The following is a 19,695-nucleotide window of genomic DNA, read 5'->3' as shown; positions in this document are numbered from 1 at the left end:
TTACTTCCAAGATACAAAGGAGATATAAGCATTGGGAAACATTCCTCTTCCAAAGGGAAAAAAATTGGCCAAAAGAAAGGGGCTACAGGCTCACACAGATCCAAAACCCAGCAGGGCAGTCATTAAATCATAAAGCTCCAAAATAATCTCCTTTAACTCCATGTCCCACATCCAGGTACACTGATATGAGGGATGGGCTCCCAAGGCGTTGAGCAGTTCCCCCCCTGTGGCCTTGCAGAGTTCAACCCCTGAGGCTACTCTCACAGGCTAGACTTGAGTGCCTACAGCTTTTCCACACTGAAGGTGCAAGCTGCCAGTGGGTCTACTATTCCAGGCTCTGGAGGACAGTGGCCCTCTTCTCATAGCTCTACTAGGCAGTCCCCCAGTGGGGACTCTCTAGGGGGAAGAGGGTACAATCCCACTTTTTCGCTTCATACTTCCCTAGTAGAGGTTCTCTCTGAGGCTCCACCCTTGCCGCAGGCTTCTGCCTAGATTCTCAGACTTTTAAAATACGTTCTCTGAAATCTAGGCAGTGGCTGCCAAGCCTCATTCACTGTTGCACTCTGCATGCCTGCAGGCTTAACACCACATGACAGCCACCAAGGCTCATGGCTTGCACCCTCTGAAGTAGCAGCCTGAACTATCTGGGGCTCCTTTAGCTGATGCTGGAGCCAGAGTGGTCAGAATGAGGTAAACAGTGTCTTGAGGCTATGCAGGGCTGCAGGGCAGCAGGGCCCTGGGCCTGGCCCTTGAAACCATTCTTCCCTTCTAGGTCTCTGGGCCTGTAATGGGAGGGGCTGCTGCAAAGGTCTCTGAAATGCCTTTGAGGACTTTTTCTCATTGTCTTAGATGTTAGCCTTGGCTCCCTTTTGGTTATGCAAATATCTCTAGCAAGTGGTTGCTCCACAGCCTGCTTGGATTCTTCCTTTGAAAACAAGCTTTTATTTTCTACATGGCCTGGCTGCAAATTTTCCACTTTTACACCCTGCTTCCCTTTTAAAAGTTCCAACTATAAATCATTTATTTGCTCCCACATCTGAGCATAGCTTGCTAGAAACAGCCAGGCCATGTATTAAATATTTTGCTGCTTAGAAATTTCTTCTACCAGATACCCTAAATCATCGCTTTGAAGTCAAACTCCCACAGGTCCCTAGGGCACAAACAGAATGCAGCCAAGTTCTTTGCTACAGCATAACATGTGTGACTTTGCTTCAGGTCCCAGTCAGTTCCTCATTTCCATCTGAGACCTCATTTCACTGTCCCTATCACTATCAACATTTTGGTCACAACCATTAACCAATCTCTGAGATGTTCCAAACTTTCCTTTATCTTACTATTTCCTTTTGAGCTCTCCATACTCTTCCAGCCTCTGCTATTACCCAGTTTCAAAGTTGTGTCCACATTTTCAGGTATCTTTATAGCAGTGCCCCACTCCTTGGTACCAATTTTCTGTATTAGACCATTCTTGCACTGCCATAAAAAAATACCTGAGACTGGGTGATTTACAAAGAAAAGAGGTTTAATTGGTTCATGGTTCTCAGGCTGTGCAAGCATGGTACCAACATCACTTGGGTTCTGGGGAGATATAATTCACATACTGTACAATTCACCGATCAAAATGTATAGTTCAATCACTTGTAGTATATTCACAGAGTTGTGCATCCATCACAACAATCAACTGTAGAACATATTCACTACCCCATAAATGGGGGAGGCCTCAGGGAGCTTTTACTTGTGTTGAAGGTGAAGTGGGAGCAGGCATATAACATGGTGAAAGCAGGAGCAAGATGAGAGAGAGTAGGGTGGGTACGGTGTGCCACACACTTTTAAACAACCAGATCTTACGAGAACTCACTACCGCAAAGACAGCACCAAGCCATGAAGGACTTACACCAGGACCCAAACCACCTCCCACCAAGCCCCCACACCACCTCCCACCAAGCCCCCACCTCTAGCATTGGGAATTACAGCTCAGTTCAATATGAGATATAGATAGGGACAAAAATTCAAACTGTATAATTAGCTGGTAATCTCTCATTCTGGAGAGTGCATTATCTGATATTTATACAGACCCTCAAGCTTTTGTGTTCTAATGTTTTCATAGTGTATTTTTTATCCTTTTACTTAAAACTATCTGTTAGTATATTAGGGTGGGTTTCTTGCAGAGAGCATATAGTTGGGTCTTTTTAATCCAATCTTAAAGACCGCTTGTCACTGTAGTATTTATATAAGGGTGGGCCAATTTATACAAGGGTCATCTGTGGGTCAAATCTGCTGTTATACAGCCCCAAAGAATTGTTTTTACATTTTTAAATGGAAAATATCAAAAGAGTAATAACTTGAGGTACATGAAAATTATATCCAAATATCTAGTGTTTCTAAAATTTCGTTGGAACAGAGATTTGCTCATTCATTCATGTACTGTCTGTGACTGTTTTGTGCTGCAATGGCAGCTGAATAGTTTTGTTGGAGATTATACAGTCCACAACTAAAAATATTTATTATCTGTCTTTTTACAGTAAAAGTTTGCAAACCTTTCATCTAAAGCATTACATTTATTGTAATTATGGATATGATTGGATTTAAACAAGCCATTTCCTATTTTTCTGTTTGATTTGTGTTCCTTATGCCTTTTTTCCTTCTTTTTTCTGCCTTCTTTTGGGTTTTTTTCTTCAAATTCTATTTTATCTCCAGTATTATTTTATTAGCCATACTTCCTTTATTTTTTAATGAAGTTTCTCTACAGTTTAGAATATATGTCTCTAACACACTATAGTCGACCTTAAATTATATTACTTTGTTTCATATATAGTGTAGGAACTTTGCAACCTTATAATTCTGTTTTTTCCTCTTTTCTCTTATGCTATTGTTATAATACATTTTACTATTATATATTATTAATCCCATATTACATTTTTTCTATTTGCATTTTAAATAATTATCTATAGCTTTATTAATATATAATTCACATACTTTACAGTTCACTAATTCAAAGTGTATAGTTCAATGGCTTTTAGTATATTCACAGAGTTGTGCATCCATCACAGCAATCAACTTTAGAACATATTCACTACCCCATAAAGAAATCCTGTCCTCTTTAGCTCACCCCCTAATTTCCCTATCTCCTTGACCCTGAACAACTCATCTAGAAAGTACTACGAATCTACTTCTGCCTCCACAGATTTGCCTGTAGGGATTGTCCAATGTCATAATTTGTAACTGGCTTATTTCACTTAGCATTATGCTGTTAAAATATATTTCTATGAATATTTATATACAGGTTTTAAGTAGATATTATGTTTTCATTTTCCTTGGGTTTATACTTAGTGAAATCACTGGGTCATATGGTAACTCTGTGTTTGAGCACTTGAGGAACTGTCAGACTATTTTCCAAAACCACTGGCTGTATTTTACATTTCCACCAGAGTTATATGAGGGTTCTAATCTCCCTACATCCTTGTCAATACTTTTTATGTCTTTTTGATTAAAAATATCATAGTGGCTGAGAAGTAGTGTCTCACTGTGGTTTTGATTTGCATTTCCCTGATGGCAAATGATATTCACCATCTTATTGTGTGCTTATTGGCAGTCTGTGTATCTTTTTTAGAGAAATATCTATTGAGATCCTTTGCCCATTTTTGAATTGTGTTTTCTTTTTGTTGTGTATTTGTAAGAGTTCTTTATATATTTTGATACAAGTACCTTACCAAGTGTGATTTATAAAATTTTCTCCCATTTTTTGTTGTCTTTTCATTTTCTCGATGATGTCCTTTGTGGTACAAATGTTTATATTTTGATACTCAGGTTTTTTTGTCTTTCCTTGCTTGTGTTTTTGGTACTATAGCTAAGAAACTACATTTGGCCCTTTAACGACAGAGGTTTGAACTGCACAGGTCCACCTATCTGTAGATTTTTTTCAACAAACATACTGGAAAATTTTTTGGATCATTTGCAACAGTTTGAAAACACTCGCAGAGGAACCATGTAACCTAGAAATATTGAAAAGACTAAAAAGCTAGGTATGTCATGAATGGTTAAAACATATGTAGATACTAGTCTGTTTTATTATTTACTGTATAAAATATCCATAAGTCTATTATTAAAAGTTAAAATTGATAAATGTATGCACACAAACACAGACCATACATGGCATCATAGGCAGTTGAGAAATATAAACAAACATAAAATTAACTGTGGTACACACTATACTACTGTAATAATGTCGTAGCCACCTCCTGTTGCTGTTGCAGTGAGCTCAAGTAATGTGTCTGCTTAAAACACTAATCATCTCCACATGAGCAGTTCATATATCGTGTTTAGTGCAATACCATAAAACTTGAATAATACCATGGGACCCAAATGAAGTCATGGATTATCACTGGTGATGCTGGAAGTGCTCCCAAGAAGCAGAGAAAAAAGCCATGATATTACAAGAAAAAGTTGAATTGCTTGATATGTACAGTAGACTGAGGTCTTCACATGTGATTATCCATTTCAAGATAAATGTATCCAATGTAAGGACCATTGAAAAAAGAAATGAAAATTTAGTGAAGTTGGCACTGCAGCTATGTCAGCAGGCACCAAAACTTTATACTTCTTGCAAAATACCCATTTATCTCATATTTAAAATGCAGCTTTTATGTTGGTGCAGGATTACTATAAGAAAGGCTTACCTGTAGACTAATATAAATCAAGAAAAAGAAAAGTCATTAAATGACAACTTAAAGCAAAAGTAAGGTGCAGGATCTAAAGCTGGAGAATTTAATGCCAGCAGAGGATGATGTGATAATTTTAGAATGAGGTTTGGTTTTTTAAAGTCAAGATAATAGGAGAGGCAGCTTGTGCCAACCAAGAGGCAGCAGACAAGTTCCCAGATGCCATTAAGAAAATCACCTGAGCAGCTTGGGTGGTGGGAGGAGCGGCAGCAGCCAGGCAGCCCAGTAGCCCAGCTTTGCTAAGGGTCTCAGTGTGCTGCAGCCTGCAGGCACTTGGCACACACCCTCCCTGCTGCCAGGATGTCAAGAGGAAGGTCAACTCCACTGAAGGGGGCAGCGAAGGAGTAGCTCAAGAGTGGAGATCTTCACACTTGTCAGCTAAATCTGCCCCTGCAAAAGTGGAAACTAAGCCAAAAAAGGCAGCAGAAAGGGATAAATCTCCAGACGTGCAAACAAAAGGGAAAGGAGGAGCAAAGGGAAAACAGACTGAAGTGGCTAACCGAGAAAGTAAAGAAGATTTGTCTGCAGAAAATGAAACAAAACCGAGGAGAGTTCAGCTTCCAATGAAGCTAGAGAGAAAGAAGCCAACTCTGATTGATATCCTATACCATGTCTTATCAGTGGTTCCTGTCTCCCTTCTCATACAATCCAGAGGAATATTTTTATCAACTATTTTGTAAATGCAAGTTTTTTAGTAGCTCTGGAAACATTTTTAAGAAGGAAGGAATCCCACCTTATCCCATTTTTTAAGTGTAAATGCTTATTTTAAAAAGAGGTGAAATCGGCTTTGCAGATGCTGCCACCGAGGAAAGTCCTGTACTACTAGCCATGGTCAACCCTACCGTGTTCTTCAACATTGCCGTCGACGGCGAGCCCTTGGGCCGCGTCTCCTTCGAGCTGTTTGCAGACAAGGTTCCAAAGACAGCAGAAAATTTTTGTGCTCTGAGCACTGGAGAGAAAGGATTTGGTTATAAGGGTTCCTGCTTTCACAGAATTATTCCAGGGTTTATGTGTCAGGGTGGTGACTTCACACGCCATAATGGCACTGGTGGCAAGTCCATCTCTGGGGAGAAATTTGAAGATGAGAACTTCATCCTAAAGCATACAGGTCCTGGCATCTTGTCCATGGCAAATGCTAGACCCAATACAAATGGTTCCCAGTTTTTCATCTGCACTGCCAAGACTGAGTGGTTGGATGGCAAGCATGTGGTCTTTGGCAAAGTGAAAGAAGGCATGAATATTGTGGAGGCCATGGAGCGCTTTGGGTCCAGAAATGGCAAGACCAGCAAGAAGATCACCATTGCTGACTGTGGACAACTCGAATAAGTTTGACTTGTATTTTATCTTAACCACCAGACCATTCCTTCTGTAGCTCAGGAGAGCACCCCTCCACCCCATTTGCTCGCAGTATCCTAGAATCTTTGTGCTCTCGCTGCAGTTCCCTTTGGGTTCCATGTTTTCCTTGTTCTCTCCCATGCCTAGCTGGATTGCAGAGTTAAGTTTATGATTATGAAATAAAAACTAAGTAACAAAAAAAAAAAAAAAAGGTGAAATCATTCACCGGCTGTTTATTTTTTGGTACAACCAGAAAATAGTGTGAGATATTGAATTATAGGAGGCTTTGACTATCTTAGGTGTCAGGTTAACATTCCATAGATGGGGGGTTAGTTTTTACATCCTATAATACAAAGCATACTAACCAGCAATATGGAGTCACAGTCCTGTACTGAATGTCTTAAACATTTTAAATTACTTCTGTTCCCATGTTGTTTTTTAGTAGAATTGTTTCCTAAAGAAAACCACTCCATATTCATGGCTTTCCCTGTCTGAATTGTATGTACTCTGTAACATCTTTAGTTGTGATAGTCCTGTTTTTCCAATAACTTTGTAAATGTGCTGTGAATGAAAATTTGAGTATGTAGTATACATACTATTCAGTTATGAATTGGTAGGACGTATGCAACAGCTTAACAACATGTGAAGATACTGGCACGTGATAGCCTCTTAAGGAAATTTTGCCTCCAGATATTAAGCTGGAAAGTCACTAGAGTAACTTTTACAAAGAATTTGCAATACATGGTTTTTTAGATTTTTGGTACATATGTTAAGAATTGTGTACAAATTGAAATGTCTATGTGGTGATCCTCAACCCAACCAGTAAACTCTCAATTATGAAAGAAAAAAATCACTAAGGAGAAAAGATATCTGCCCCAACAGATTTTTAATGAAGATGAAAGTTCCCTGTTCGTAGAAAAAAAAAAAATGCCACAAAGGACATTTATTAGTAAGGAAGAGAAATGAAAACCAAGATTTGAAACAGGAAGAGATAGGCCACCTCTGTTATTTTATACAAATGCAGTTGGTCTTAAGATCAGTATTGTTCTTATCTATAAAGCTGCTAACCCCCAAGCCTTGAAGGTAAAGATAAATATCAGCTGCCAGTCTTTTAGTTGCACAACAGAATGTCTGGGCAACAAGAATCCTTTCTCTGCATTGGTTCCATCAATGCTTTTGTCCCTGGGGTCAGGAAGTATGTTGCCTGTAAGGGACTGCCTTTTAAAGTTCTTTTGATATTGGGCAATGCTCTCTGGCCACCCAGAACTCCATGAGCTCAACACTGAAGGTGTCAAAGGGGTCTGTCAGCCCCCAAACTCAACATCTCTAATTCAGTCTCTAGATCAGGGTGTCATAAGGACCTTTAAGCCTCGTTACAGAAAGTACTCTTTGGAAAAGATTGTCAGTGCTGTGGAAGAGAACCCTGATAGAACCTGAAAGTCTGGAAGGATGATAATATTGAAAATACCATCATTGTTATAGAAAAAACCATGAAAGTTATCAAGCCCCAAGCCATAAATTTCTGCTGGAGAAAACTGTCCAAATGTTGTGCATGACTTCACAGGATTTACGACAAAGCTAACCAAGGAAATCATGAAAGAGATTGTGAATATGGCAAAAAAAAAAAAAAAAAAAAAAAAAAAAAAAAAAAAAAGTGGGAGCTGAGGGTTTCAAGATACGGAATTCTTGAATAAATTAAATAGCTAGTAGACACCACACCAGAAGAATTAACAGAAGATGACTTGATGGAGATGAGTGCTTCTGAACCAGTGCCACACAATGAGGAAGAAGACATAGAAGCAGTGCCAGAAAACAAAGTGACATTAGACAATTGGCAGAAGAGTTCCAATTAAAGACTGCTTTTGCTTTTTATGACATGGATCCCTCTATGATATGGAGACCGAGACTAACACAAACAGCGGAAGAAGGATTGGTACCATATAGAAACGTTTTTAGAGAAATAACAAAAAAACAGACAGAAATTACAAGGTATTTCTGTGAAGTTACACTGAGTGTGCCTGCCTCTCCTCCCTTCCCTCCTACCTCCTCCACCTCTGCCACTTCTGCCACCAAAGACAAGAAGACCAAACTAACAACTCCTCTTCCTTAGCCTATGGAATGTGAAGACAGTGTGGATGATGACCTTTCTGATGACCCACTTCCATTTAATGAATAGTAAGGTATATTTTCTCTTATGATTTTCTTAACATTTTCTCTAGCTTCCTTTGTTGTAAGAATACAGTATAAAATACATATACAAAATATGTTAACTGTGTTAGCTGTTTATGTTATCTCTAAGGCTTCCAGTCAACAGTAGGCTATTAGTAAAGTTTTTAAAGAGTCAAAAGTTATATGTGGATTTTCAGCTGTGCAAGGGTTTAGTGTCCGTTCCTAACTTCTGTGTTATTCAAGGGTCAACTGTATTACCCAATCCAATTCACAAAGATTTCCATATATGTTTTCTTCTAAGAGCTTTAGGTCTTACACTTAGATTTTTAAATCTATCTTTAGTTAATTTTTAAATATGGTATGAAGTAGGAGTCCAACTTCATTCTTTGGCATGTGGCTATCTAGTTGTCCCAGCACAATTTGTTAGAGAGACTGTCATTTCCCCATTGAATGGTCTGAACACCCTTGTCAGAATCATTTGATCATATATGCAAGGATTTATTTCTGGGTTCTCTATTCCTTTAGTCTATATGTCTCTTTTTATTCCAGTACCATACTGTTTTAATTACTGTAGCTTTGTAGTAAGTTTTTAAATCAGTGAGTCCAATTCTTTTCTTTTCAAAATTGTTTTGGCTATTAAGGTCCTTCAAGATTTTATATGAATTTTAGGTTTTTCTATTTCTGCAAAAAGTGTCATTGGGGTTTTGATAGGGATTGTGTCAAATATGTAGATCACTTTGAGCAGTGCTGTCATCTGATGTTCTTTCTTCCTAACAACATATATATAATGTTTTGCTAACACCAGTTCTCCAATTTGCTGGACACCAGCTGGATCTCCAGTAATTCATTTCAACTCTGACATTAACTCCTGGAGTTAACCTTCACACCCTGCAGCTTAAGGGCCCAGGCTGCAAGACTGCCCCATTTCAGATACCAACTGTAAATATGATACCCAGGCTACCCATATTCCTGCCTGACCAGCTACAGTTCCTTAAGCTACAAAGTCGAGTTGCTGAATTGAGATCTTTTTTCTTTTTCAATGTTAGTGTTTACAGCTATAAGTTTCCCTGATGACATTTTTATTGCATCCCGTAAATTTGCTTGTGTGTTTAATGACTCATGCCTTTCTTCAAATTTGGACTTTTTTTTTTCACTGTGTTTTTGTTTGTTTGTTTTTGTTTTAAATAATGTACCTCTTTCCCCCTTACCTCTATTCTCTCTGTCCAGGATTCTAACTAGTTGGATTTTTATACCTCTTGGTTCAATCCTATACAATTTTTATGTACTTTTAATTGTGGTTAAAAAAAAAAAAAAAAAAAAACACGTAACAAGAATTACTATCTTAACGATTTTTAAGTTCAGTAATGTTAAGTATATTCACATTGTTTTGGAATAGATCTCCAGAACTTTTTCATGTTGCAAATCTGAAACTTTATACTCAATTAACAGTTCCTCTTCCCCCTCTCTCCCTAGCCCCTGGCAAACATCATTCTACTCTCTATGAATTTGATTACTCTAGATACTTTATATAAGTGGGATAATATAGTATTTATTTTTTTGTGACTGACTGATTTCACTCAGCATAATATTGTCAAGATTTATTCATGTTGTAACATATGACAGGATTTCCTTCCCTTTTAAGAGACTGAGTAAAATTCCATAGTATATATATATTACCACATTTTGTTTACCCATTCATCCATCGATGGACATTTGGTTTGCTTTCACCTTTTGGCTACTGTGAATAATGCAGCTGTGGACATGTGTGTGTATATCTCTTTGATACCCCGCTTTCCATTATTTTGTATATATATATCCAGAAATAGGATTGCCAAATCATATGAATTTTTAAGGAACCTCTATTTTTCATAGCAGTTGCATTATTTTACAATCCCATCAGCAGTGCAAAAGAGTTCCAATTTCTCCATATCCTCACTTCTTATTTTGTTTTTTTTTTTTAATATAGCAGTCATACTAATGGGTCTAAAGTAATAATTTCATTGTAGTTATGCGTTTCTGTGATGATTAGTGATATTGAGCATCTTTTCTTATGTTTGCTATTTGTATATCATCTTTGAAGAAATGTAAATTCAAGTTCTTTGCCCATTTTTTAATCAAGTTATTTTTTGTTTTTGAGTTGCAGAGTTTCTTTACATATTGTGGATATTAATCGCTTATCAGATATATTATTTGCATATATTTTCTCTGATTTGCTAGGTTGCCTTTCCACTCTGTTCATTGTGTCATTTGATGCACAAAGGTTTTTAGGTTTAATATAATCCCATCTATCTATTTTTGCTTTTATTATATTTTTGGTGTCATATGTAAGAAGTCATTGCTATGTCAGTGTCATGAAGATTTTTCCCTATGTCTTCCTCAGGAGTTTTATAATTTCAGGTCTCATATTTAGGTTTTTAATTGATTTTGAGTTAATTTTCATATGTCATGTAAGATAGGAATCCAGCTTTATTCTTTTGTGTATGGATATCCAGTTTGCCCAACTCCATTTTTGAAGGAGACTTATTTTCCCACTGAGTATTCTTGGTATTCTTATCAAAGATGAATTGATCACATACACAAGAGTTTATTTCTGGACTCTCTATTCCATTGGGCTGTTTGTCTTTATGCCAGCACCATACTGTTTTCATTACTGAAGCTTTGTAATATGTTATAAAATCAGGCAATGTGAATCTGCCAACTTCATTCTTCTTTTTCAGAATTATTTTCATCATCCCTTGTGATTCTGTATGAATTTCAGGATGACTTTTCCTGTTTCTATAAAAAGCATCATTGGAGTTTTTATAGGGATTTTGTTGAATCTGAGTCTGTAGATTGCTTTGGGTAGTATATACATCTTAATATTAAACTTCCAGTTCATGAACATGGAATGTCTTTCCATTTATTTATGTCGTCTTGCATTCATCTCAGCATTTTTTGTTATTTTCAGTAAACACGTTCCACCTCCTAGGTTTATTCCTAATTATTTTGATCCTTTTGATGCTACTGTAAATAGAACTGTCTTCTTAGTCCTATAGATCTTTTGTACTTACATTTTCTCTTGTATATTTTTTCCTTTCATTTGTATTCTGAGAAAATTCTTTGGCATTATCTTCAATCTTTCTATTCATTTATTTTAGAGGGGTAATCACTTCTTAATTTCTAACAGATCTTTCTTTTCCCTGCTTACTTCTTTTTAATTTCATTTTGTTCTTGTTTTATGGTTTCACTTTTTCTAATATCCCCTGAAATACCAATTAGAACTGTTTTGAATATTGCTTTGGTTCTTTTCAGGTCCTTTTTGTTTATGTTGTTTTATGTATTCATCTTGGCCCTTTTTTCTTCCTCAGAAACCTGGAGATCTTTGGCTGTTCATGTATATTTAAGAATGAAATATTAGATTGATCAATATAATAACTGGTGTGGGTTTCCTTTGCCAGGGTTTAAATGTGCTTCTTTCTCTGATAGGCTTCCCCAGATGGGAGGGTTAATTACTAACCCATGGTGTACAACTGGCAGGCCTCCTTCTAGGTGTATGGTCATGGAACAGATCAAAGCCCATCCTATACACCACCCCAAAAACCCAAATGAGGGCGCTTTACTTAAGAGCAGACACCCATATAAAAATACCTCTTTACGGCTGGACACGGTGGCTCATGTCTGTAATCCCAGCACTTTGGGGGGCCAAGGCGATGGATCATCTGAGGTCAGGAGTTCGAGACCAGCCTGACCAACATGGAGAAACCCCGTCTCTACTAAACATACAAAATTAGCCGGGCGTGGTGGCGCATGCCTGTAATCCCAGCTACTCGGGAGGCTGAGGCAGGAGAATTGCTTGAACCCAGGAGGCGGAGGTTGCAGTGAGCTGAGATCAAGCCATTATACTCCAGTCTGGGCAACGAGTGAAACTCCATCTCTAAAAAAAAAAAAAAAAATCCTGTTTCCCCCTCTCTCCCACCCTTTATTTCTCCCTCTTTGTCTCTCTCTGAGAATTGTTCAATTTTCTTTCTCAAGAACAGACTTCCACTTTTTATCTTAGAATAGATGCCAGGGTGTTAGTTCCTGTCTTAGATTCAGAAGAATGAGAGTGGGGAGCTGACAGGCACAGATTTTCCACACAGTCCTTCACTGAATTGCTTCACTGTGTGACTCACTATCCACTGGTGTTTGTTAGTAACCTCTCCCAGACTCCTCCATCAGGAAAGCCAAGTCATCGTTTCAGCTGTGTATTCTGGGATGAAGTTGTTTCATGCAGTCTATCCCTGTTTCCCATTTCTTGAAATTCATTGGTAACTTTGCCCCAACAGTGTCTTGTAACCACTTCCCTCATTCTCATTGTTTTTCCTTTTTATATTTATTATCTTTCCAGTAGAATTTAGTGAAGAAACATAGTCTGACATCTTGAACTGTGGAACAGCATGCATTTAAATTATATTTTAATTAATTTCTGCCTGAAAATCTTGAGTTCTCAGTGATTTACGTCAGTTGGTATGTGACAGCTCAGTGATGCAGAAGAGACCATTTTGCCCTCTAAGAGTCTTCATCCGAATTGTGCTTGCATTTATGTAGTACTTACGTCTGTGTCCGAGTGCAGTGTCCTCCCATCTTAGATGACGACCGTATATTAATATGTCCTCTGCTTTCTGTTGTTCCATTACATTAAGGGTAGAATACTATATTCACAGTGAATAATCTGTTAGTATTCTTGAAGACCTCTTATCTGCCAGGCAGGATGCTAGATCCTAAAGATAACAAAGATAAGTAAGGTATGTTCCTTGTCCTCATAGACTCATGGGAGCTCACATTCTAGGTGGGTAGAAAGACCAGTAGTTATGAGACAATTTAATAGACATCACAGTGTACAAAGAGCTATTCTCGTGTTGCATAATGAAGCATATAGGTACTGAACTAGCAAATAAGGGATCCTCAGTCAATACCGGTGCTTCCTCATCATACGTAAGTTAATATTTAAGATAATTTTACGTTTAAGATGCCAGGAGCTAAATAAACTTTTCTTCCCTACAGTTTTGACACATGATGAACTCTAGCACTGGTTTATATGAGAAGGAAGGCGAAAGCATGACAGGAAACCTGATGCCTGCTGGGGAAGTGTGGAGCCCCTGCTGAGACGATTTGGAAGTCTCATGAAGATCAGTGACATATTCTTTAATTTTAAAAATTTGTAATTATTTAAAACAGGTATTTAATGTATTGAATAAGTTTAAGTTATATAATAAACGACCATTGAGTATTTAAAACCTGATTGTTCCTTTTTCCTGATCACCAAAGTTTGATGTTTTGCCAGATAGCCCAGGTACTGGACTAGCTGGTGTTTATCAACGTATAGCCTTTTATATCTAGTTTTATGTGCATCCACATTTCCTTATTCACAAAATGCATTTAAAGTTACAGAAATGCATTTAGGCTGGTGCAGTGGCTCACACCTGTAATCCCAGCACTTTAGGAGGCCAAGACAGGTGGATCACCTGAGTTCAGGAGTTCAAGACCAGCCTGACCAACACGGCAGAACCCCGTCTCTACGAAAAATACAAAAAATTAGCTGGGTGTGGTGGTGGGCACCTGTAATCCCAGCTACTTGGGAGGATGAGGCAGGAGAATTGTTTGAATCCGGGAGGCGGGGGTTTCAGTGAGCCGATATTGTGCTGTTGCACTCAAGCCTGGGCGACAGAGTAAGACTGTCTCAAAAAATAATATAAATAATAAAATTACAGAAATGCATTTAAAATTACAGAAACCTATTTTTTTGTATTTTTTCCTTCTGAGACAATAATAATAATAAAGCCCATTTGTACCTTAACTGATGTTTTAAAATGGAAGTAATATTGTTGCGTGGTAATCATTTATCTTAAACAATGTTTTAATCTTAATGCGGTATTTGGATGTTCTAATGTTTCTAATTTTATGTCATAAAAATTATTTATGGGCATGTGGGATATATGTGTATTCTCTTTTTAAAAGGACTAGGTACTTTTATGAGAACTAGTTGAGGATGTAAACAGTTTGTTTTTCTGATGTGTATTAATAATAGATTAATAATAGGAAATGTTTAAAAACCATCCAACTATTCTAAAATCATAGGATCATGGGACTGGAAGAGAACTCAGTACCATTTGGACCTCATCCTGTGGAGAGTCTGATTCATTAGGTCTAAAGTCAGCTTGGTAAATCATGATTGTTTAAAAAGCTCTCCAGATGGTTCTGTAATTAGACAAGTTTGAGAAGCATTTAACAGAATTGGGCCCCCAGCTAGTGTGCCAGCCCCTATTCTAAGGCCCTGCCTGTAAAGCCGAGCCTCAGGCCATCTTGGAAGTTCTGGGACCACAGGGAACTCTCTACCTCTAGAGACGGGCTGGTCCATCTTTGGACAGCTCTGTACACACAGTTCCATCATGAGCCAGAAGCTCACTCCTGTGAGCTCTTCAGAACAAGGCTAATCCTTCTGTATTTGACAGAACAGCCCATAGAGTTAAACATCAGCTCCATTCATTCCTAATAAGAGAGCACCTGCTTCGCCCTCTCGCAGTCATCTCCCTTTGTTACTTGTTCGTGTTTGTCTGTGTTAAAATGGAGTGCACCATTTATGGCCTGCTCTGGTGGAACTAGGTTATTCCTGTGAGTTCGGAGTATCCTATAGGGTACACTCAGAGGCTGGAGCAGTAAGTGGTCCTGGGGCGGCCAACGTAATGGTGCTCTCTGGCTCACTCCTCTTGGGAGTCAGCTGTAGCTGGGGATTGGTGAGAGGTGAGACTCTGTAAGGTTCTAGGCCAGATGCTCCACCCAGCTACCCAGAAGTCTGCTGCGGTGGCCGGGGTGCAAACCCCGACTATAAGATGGTGCTTTGTTTTCCTTTGTTACCAGCCTGTCTTCACTTCTGTGAGAATCTTATAGAAAGGATGATCAGCTGGGCAGAGACACCGGATTCCTACTTTTATTACCTACGATGGCCTTCTCCAGTATTCTAGATCCCATATTTTCATGGAGTATGAAGCTAAAATTACAGAACAGTGTAAAGAGTCTTGATGCCCCCCTCGCTGTTTGTATCTTATGATCTGAGTGGACAATTTACACCAATTTACATGTTTCATTTCCAGGTGAGTGATATGTTATACCAGAAAATCCAGATTTATAAATAAGGTATTTCTTTACAGTGAAATGTTTTAATTAAATGGCTTGTTTTAAAAGTGCTGTTATGTCAAGAGCTCTCATGCATACCAACTGCTGTGCCATACAAAAATGCACCCTCCTCAGGGACATTACATAACTGAACCATAGGTCTTGCCTTGAGTATCTGGTAACACTTGGAGAGAAAGCCATTCAGTTCCCTTATCCTGGAAATGCTGAACAAATATAGTCCAACGGCTTTCATGGTATATTCAGGATCCTAAATTCTGGTTCTCGGCTGCAGGCCCTATGTCAAGTTTTAACAAAAATCAAATCGTGGAAGTAGTGGACGTCAGCGGGATGGAGGGGAACTAGTTTCTAACTATGAGAAGTGATAAATGTCTTCTCTTTCTGTCTTCTTAGAAAAAAGTGTCAGAACACTGTATCTAAGCTCAGAATGAGAAGCATTTGTGCTTGACCCACAGTGGCGTGTGAGCTTTACGTAGAAAGTAGACCCAGAATCTGAGCATGAAGACAGCCCAAAGTCGGCATGCCCCTCCAACGCTTAGGTCCAAAAGGTTTTATTTTGGAAGTGCCTGTCATTTGGCTCCAGTCACCCTCAAGCTCCTAGAGAACAACATAGCTCCTAGAAGGATAGCATCAAATACTTCTAAAGGCATCTCAAGCCATGTCAGCCTGGTGTTATAAAATCAGGCTTTTAATATTAAACATGTAGTCTGACACAAGTGGGACCTGCCCGCAGAACTGCATGTTGCTGTGTGCCAGGTCCTGACTCCAGCACCTGAGAAGCAACCAGACAACAAACTGCCGCTGCCCAGAAGAGGCTCCAGGGACCCAACAGAATACTTTCAGGGCAGGAGGTACAGGGCGAGTCAGATGAACACGTGGATCATGTGTCTCAGATCCATCGTTTCAGAGAAGAAGTAAAAGGTGCTGATGGGCCCACGCTGAAACCAACAAGCAGAAGTTATGACCCAGCCATTGTCTTGCCCACTTCTGTTACTTCATAGACTGAAGGGGCTCCACTCACTTCCAAAGAACCAGTTGATTGGTTAAAATCTCACCTTTGGTGGCAAAGTGAGAAAGAGGAAACATGATGGTCCAGGGCTTTGATGGCCAAAATTACAGGTAACTTTGTAAGTTAGAGGGGCTTGGTCAGGTGTGTAAGCCCATCCTAGAACTACTTTTTTTTAGAAGTCTTCAAGTATTATGGTAATGTGACAGCTGTTCCCCATTTTCTGTTTGTTAACCCCATTTACCAAATACAAACTTCTATTTTCTGAGAAATTCTAAGGGAAAGCCTCTAGACTTAGAACTAGTAACACCTCTGTTTTAAAGATCTCTGATTTGGAAAATAATCTTGTCCTCTACGGTTCCTAATTACTTGAAGTGAAGAAGTTTACTTCAGTCATGTAGATCTGCTCAACCATAAGTTTGCATCCTACCTGATGTGATTTTACTTTAAAAACGAAAGGTTTTTATTAGAATTGAAGAAAAATTACTCAGATTTTAAAGATGGGCTTCAAAGCAAGACATTATTTGAATGACAAGGGTTCCAGATCAACCTTATGTTTAATTTAAAATTTTCAGGAAAAGGAGAGGAGGAATAATTATGGTAGTACCTTTATTGGGTAAGATGAACGTTGAAAGAAATAGAACTAATCCTGTAGTAGCGTGTCTAGTCTAGAGCATCAGATTGAAACTGCTTTCCATACAAATGTCCTGTCACAGACCTCTGCTGTGTTTGTCTTCCTTACACTGCTGGTAGCTTTTCCTCTGTTTCCCCACGTCTGCTTCCACCAGAAAATGATTTCTAAAAAGTTTCATCTAAATAAGGCCAGTAATATAGTAGGTCTCTCTGCCCTGAACAGATTGAACAAATATTTCAACAATTTAACAAATAATTTAAGTACCTACTGTGTGCCAAGCTATCCTCTTTAGGTTATTAGACAGTATAAATGACAGACATTAGTATCCAAATGAAAATGTTGTGAAGGGCAAGGGTCAAGACAGACCTAACAAGTAACATTTTAGGATGAAACCTGAAGTAAGAGTTAGTGCTAGCCAGGCAAGAAAGAATAGTATGGAAGGAGTTTTGTTCATTTGAGGACTGAAAGAAGGCCCATGAGGTTGGAGCCTGGATGACAAGGCAAGTGAGTTTATGAACCATGTGGAGAGATTTTGTGATTGGATCTTCAAGCGCAGTGAAGGGCTAACATCCATTCATATAAATCGTAAACTGCTCAGTGAATATTTTTATGCCTGCATTGTTTCCTAATACTTAACAGCAGTAGCAACTTTTTGGACAGAAGCTCTAGATTTGCTAATGCTGCTTTTTTTCATTGTACGATGTCCATAATGAATTTCCTCTGATCTGAGGCCCTGTCCTACAGGGAGAGCCCTCCCTTATTCCACAATTGCTTAATGTTTGCATTCAGTAGGAGGAATAGATGCTATTTTGTTTGCACAAACAACTGTAGAATGAACTCTTTCCACTTTAACTTGAGATAACAAAGCCACAAACATTGCAGGAAACAAAATAGTGCAACGGGTGGTATATATGAAGTGACAGGGTATTTAAAATCCTAAGAAAATTTGACACAGTGAAATGTACATAATTTGTTAAAAGAATTATCCCTTTTGAGATGGAATCTCACTGTCGCCCAGGCTGGAGTGTAGTGGCACAATCTTAGCTCACTGCAACCTCCACCTCCCAGGTGCAAGCAATTCTCCTGCCTCAGCCTCTGAAGTAGCTGAGACTACAGGCGCCCCCCACTACGTCCGGCTAATTTTTTGTATTTTTAGTAGAGACGGGGTTTCATCATGTTGGCCAGGCTGGTCTTGAACTCCTGACCTCAGGTGATCCGCCCACCTCGGCCTCCCAAAGTTCTGGGATCACATGCCCAGCCCAAGATTTATCCTTTTAACAGATATTTTAGAGAGGATTTTTCCTTCTTATACTGGTTTCCCTAACTAGATGTAATTTTGCTCCTAAGTATGAAGATGCTTTATCTCTAAAGAATTATCCTTTTAAAAGATACTTTAGAGATAAAGCATCTTCATACTTAGGGGCAAAACTACATGTAGTTAGGGAAACGTGTAAGAAGGAAAAATCCTTTTTAACCGTACCTACAAATGGCACACCATACTCAAAGATATACCTATACAAATCTCCTGTAATAACAAGGAAGTATATAAATAACAAGAAGACTTAGAGCAGTTGAAATCCACTCACAAATGCTGCAAGCAGTGGTTACTCCCTTATGCTTTTTAAATATGTTCAATTCTGGTTTCCTCAGACCTTGGCACTAATGTTCCCAGTGGCCCTTCCCAGCCACGGCAGCCCAGTCCCTGGGAGTTATCTGTCCGAGTGATGCTTATCCCAGTAGACTCAGTTGATCAGGAAAAACAGACCTGAGTGAAGGTTGGAAATGTGTTCAAAATAGACATGCAAGCTGAGTTGTCTCCTGTATGCTTCGTTAGAAACAGAATCCTAGTATAAAGCAATAAATTAATATGCATATTAAACTCTTGTTTATCATCGAAGCATTCCCAAAGGATTTGCTCAGCATAAAAGGATTTGCTGAGTTCAGGGTCTCTGAGGTGTGAACTGTAAGCTGGCATTAAGATTAAAATGAATTTTTTTTTTTTTCTTAAAGATCATGAAGCACTGATTTGGGCCTGGAGGTAGGGAGGGAGCGGGCTTGGTGCCTGCTCAGTGAGAGCTCCTGAGGCTCTGGATCTCTCTTCTTGCAGTTTCCCTGCAGCTCTCATGCCTGCTACACCTGTTCATGCTGTTTATCTTCAGACTCAGACTGGCTGTTCATATATTGCCACAATGTCATGAGGATTAAGAATTTGGAAGCTTTGGCCAGGCGCAGTGGCTCACGCCTGTAATCCCAGCACTTTGGGAGGTCGAGGCAGGTGGATCACGAGGTCAGGAATCCAAGACCAGTCTGGCCAAGATGGTGATACCCCGTCTCTACTAAAAATACAAAAAAATTAGCCAGGCATGGTAGTGGGCGCCTATAATCCCAGCTACTCGGGAGGCTGTGGCAGAGAATTGTTTGAACCCGGGAGGCGGAGCTTGCATTGAGCCGAGATCATGCCACTGCACTCCAGCCTGGGCAACAGAGCGAGACTCCGTCTCAAAAAAAAAAAAAAAAGCTTTGAGCTTTCTGGAAAAGTTCTATATTACACATTGTAGCTCTCCTTGGATCTTAAGCTATGCAGAATACATTAACTGAGAAGACAGTTCCTTCTGTTTGTAGCTGGAAATTTGAGATAAGCTATAGTGTCCTCCCTCCCAACTTAGGACCTTAACAGAAACGTACAA

General features: G+C 39.0%; 2 protein-coding genes across 5 annotated transcripts in view; both read left to right on the top strand.

Moving 5' to 3' along the window:
• The window catches only part of UGGT2 (UDP-glucose glycoprotein glucosyltransferase 2), a 248,017-nt gene extending 232,631 nt beyond the window's left edge, over positions 1–15,386 (top strand). For 3 of the 4 annotated variants that reach the window (XM_050766710.1, XM_050766712.1, XM_050766711.1), the window contains one exon: positions 13,242–13,474. In XM_050766710.1, the coding sequence (XP_050622667.1) occupies positions 13,242–13,264 (23 nt within the window). In that variant the 3' untranslated portion in view covers positions 13,265–13,474. Of the gene's footprint in view, positions 1–13,241; positions 13,475–15,095 lie in introns of those variants that run through there. The other variant, XR_007720872.1, reaches the window with a different exon arrangement.
• Positions 4,955–6,261, top strand: LOC126940673 (peptidyl-prolyl cis-trans isomerase A-like). Its single transcript, XM_050766713.1, has one exon. It carries the CDS (start codon positions 5,472–5,474, stop codon positions 6,039–6,041), a length of 570 nt encoding a protein of 189 aa, XP_050622670.1. The 5' UTR covers positions 4,955–5,471; the 3' UTR covers positions 6,042–6,261.
• Positions 15,387–19,695: the final 4,309 nt, after the last annotated feature.

This window comes from Macaca thibetana, chromosome 17 (genome assembly GCF_024542745.1).
Source record: "Macaca thibetana thibetana isolate TM-01 chromosome 17, ASM2454274v1, whole genome shotgun sequence".
Classification (NCBI taxonomy): Eukaryota; Metazoa; Chordata; class Mammalia; order Primates; family Cercopithecidae; genus Macaca; species Macaca thibetana.
The sequence above is the reverse complement of the archived record's forward strand: the minus strand, read 5'-3'. Positions and strand labels throughout refer to the sequence as shown.

Excerpts from the sequence above, each read along its gene's own strand:
- LOC126940673 (XM_050766713.1), top strand. The coding sequence starts at position 5,472 with ATGCTTATTTTAAAAAGAGGTGAAATCGGCTTTGCAGATGCTGCCACC.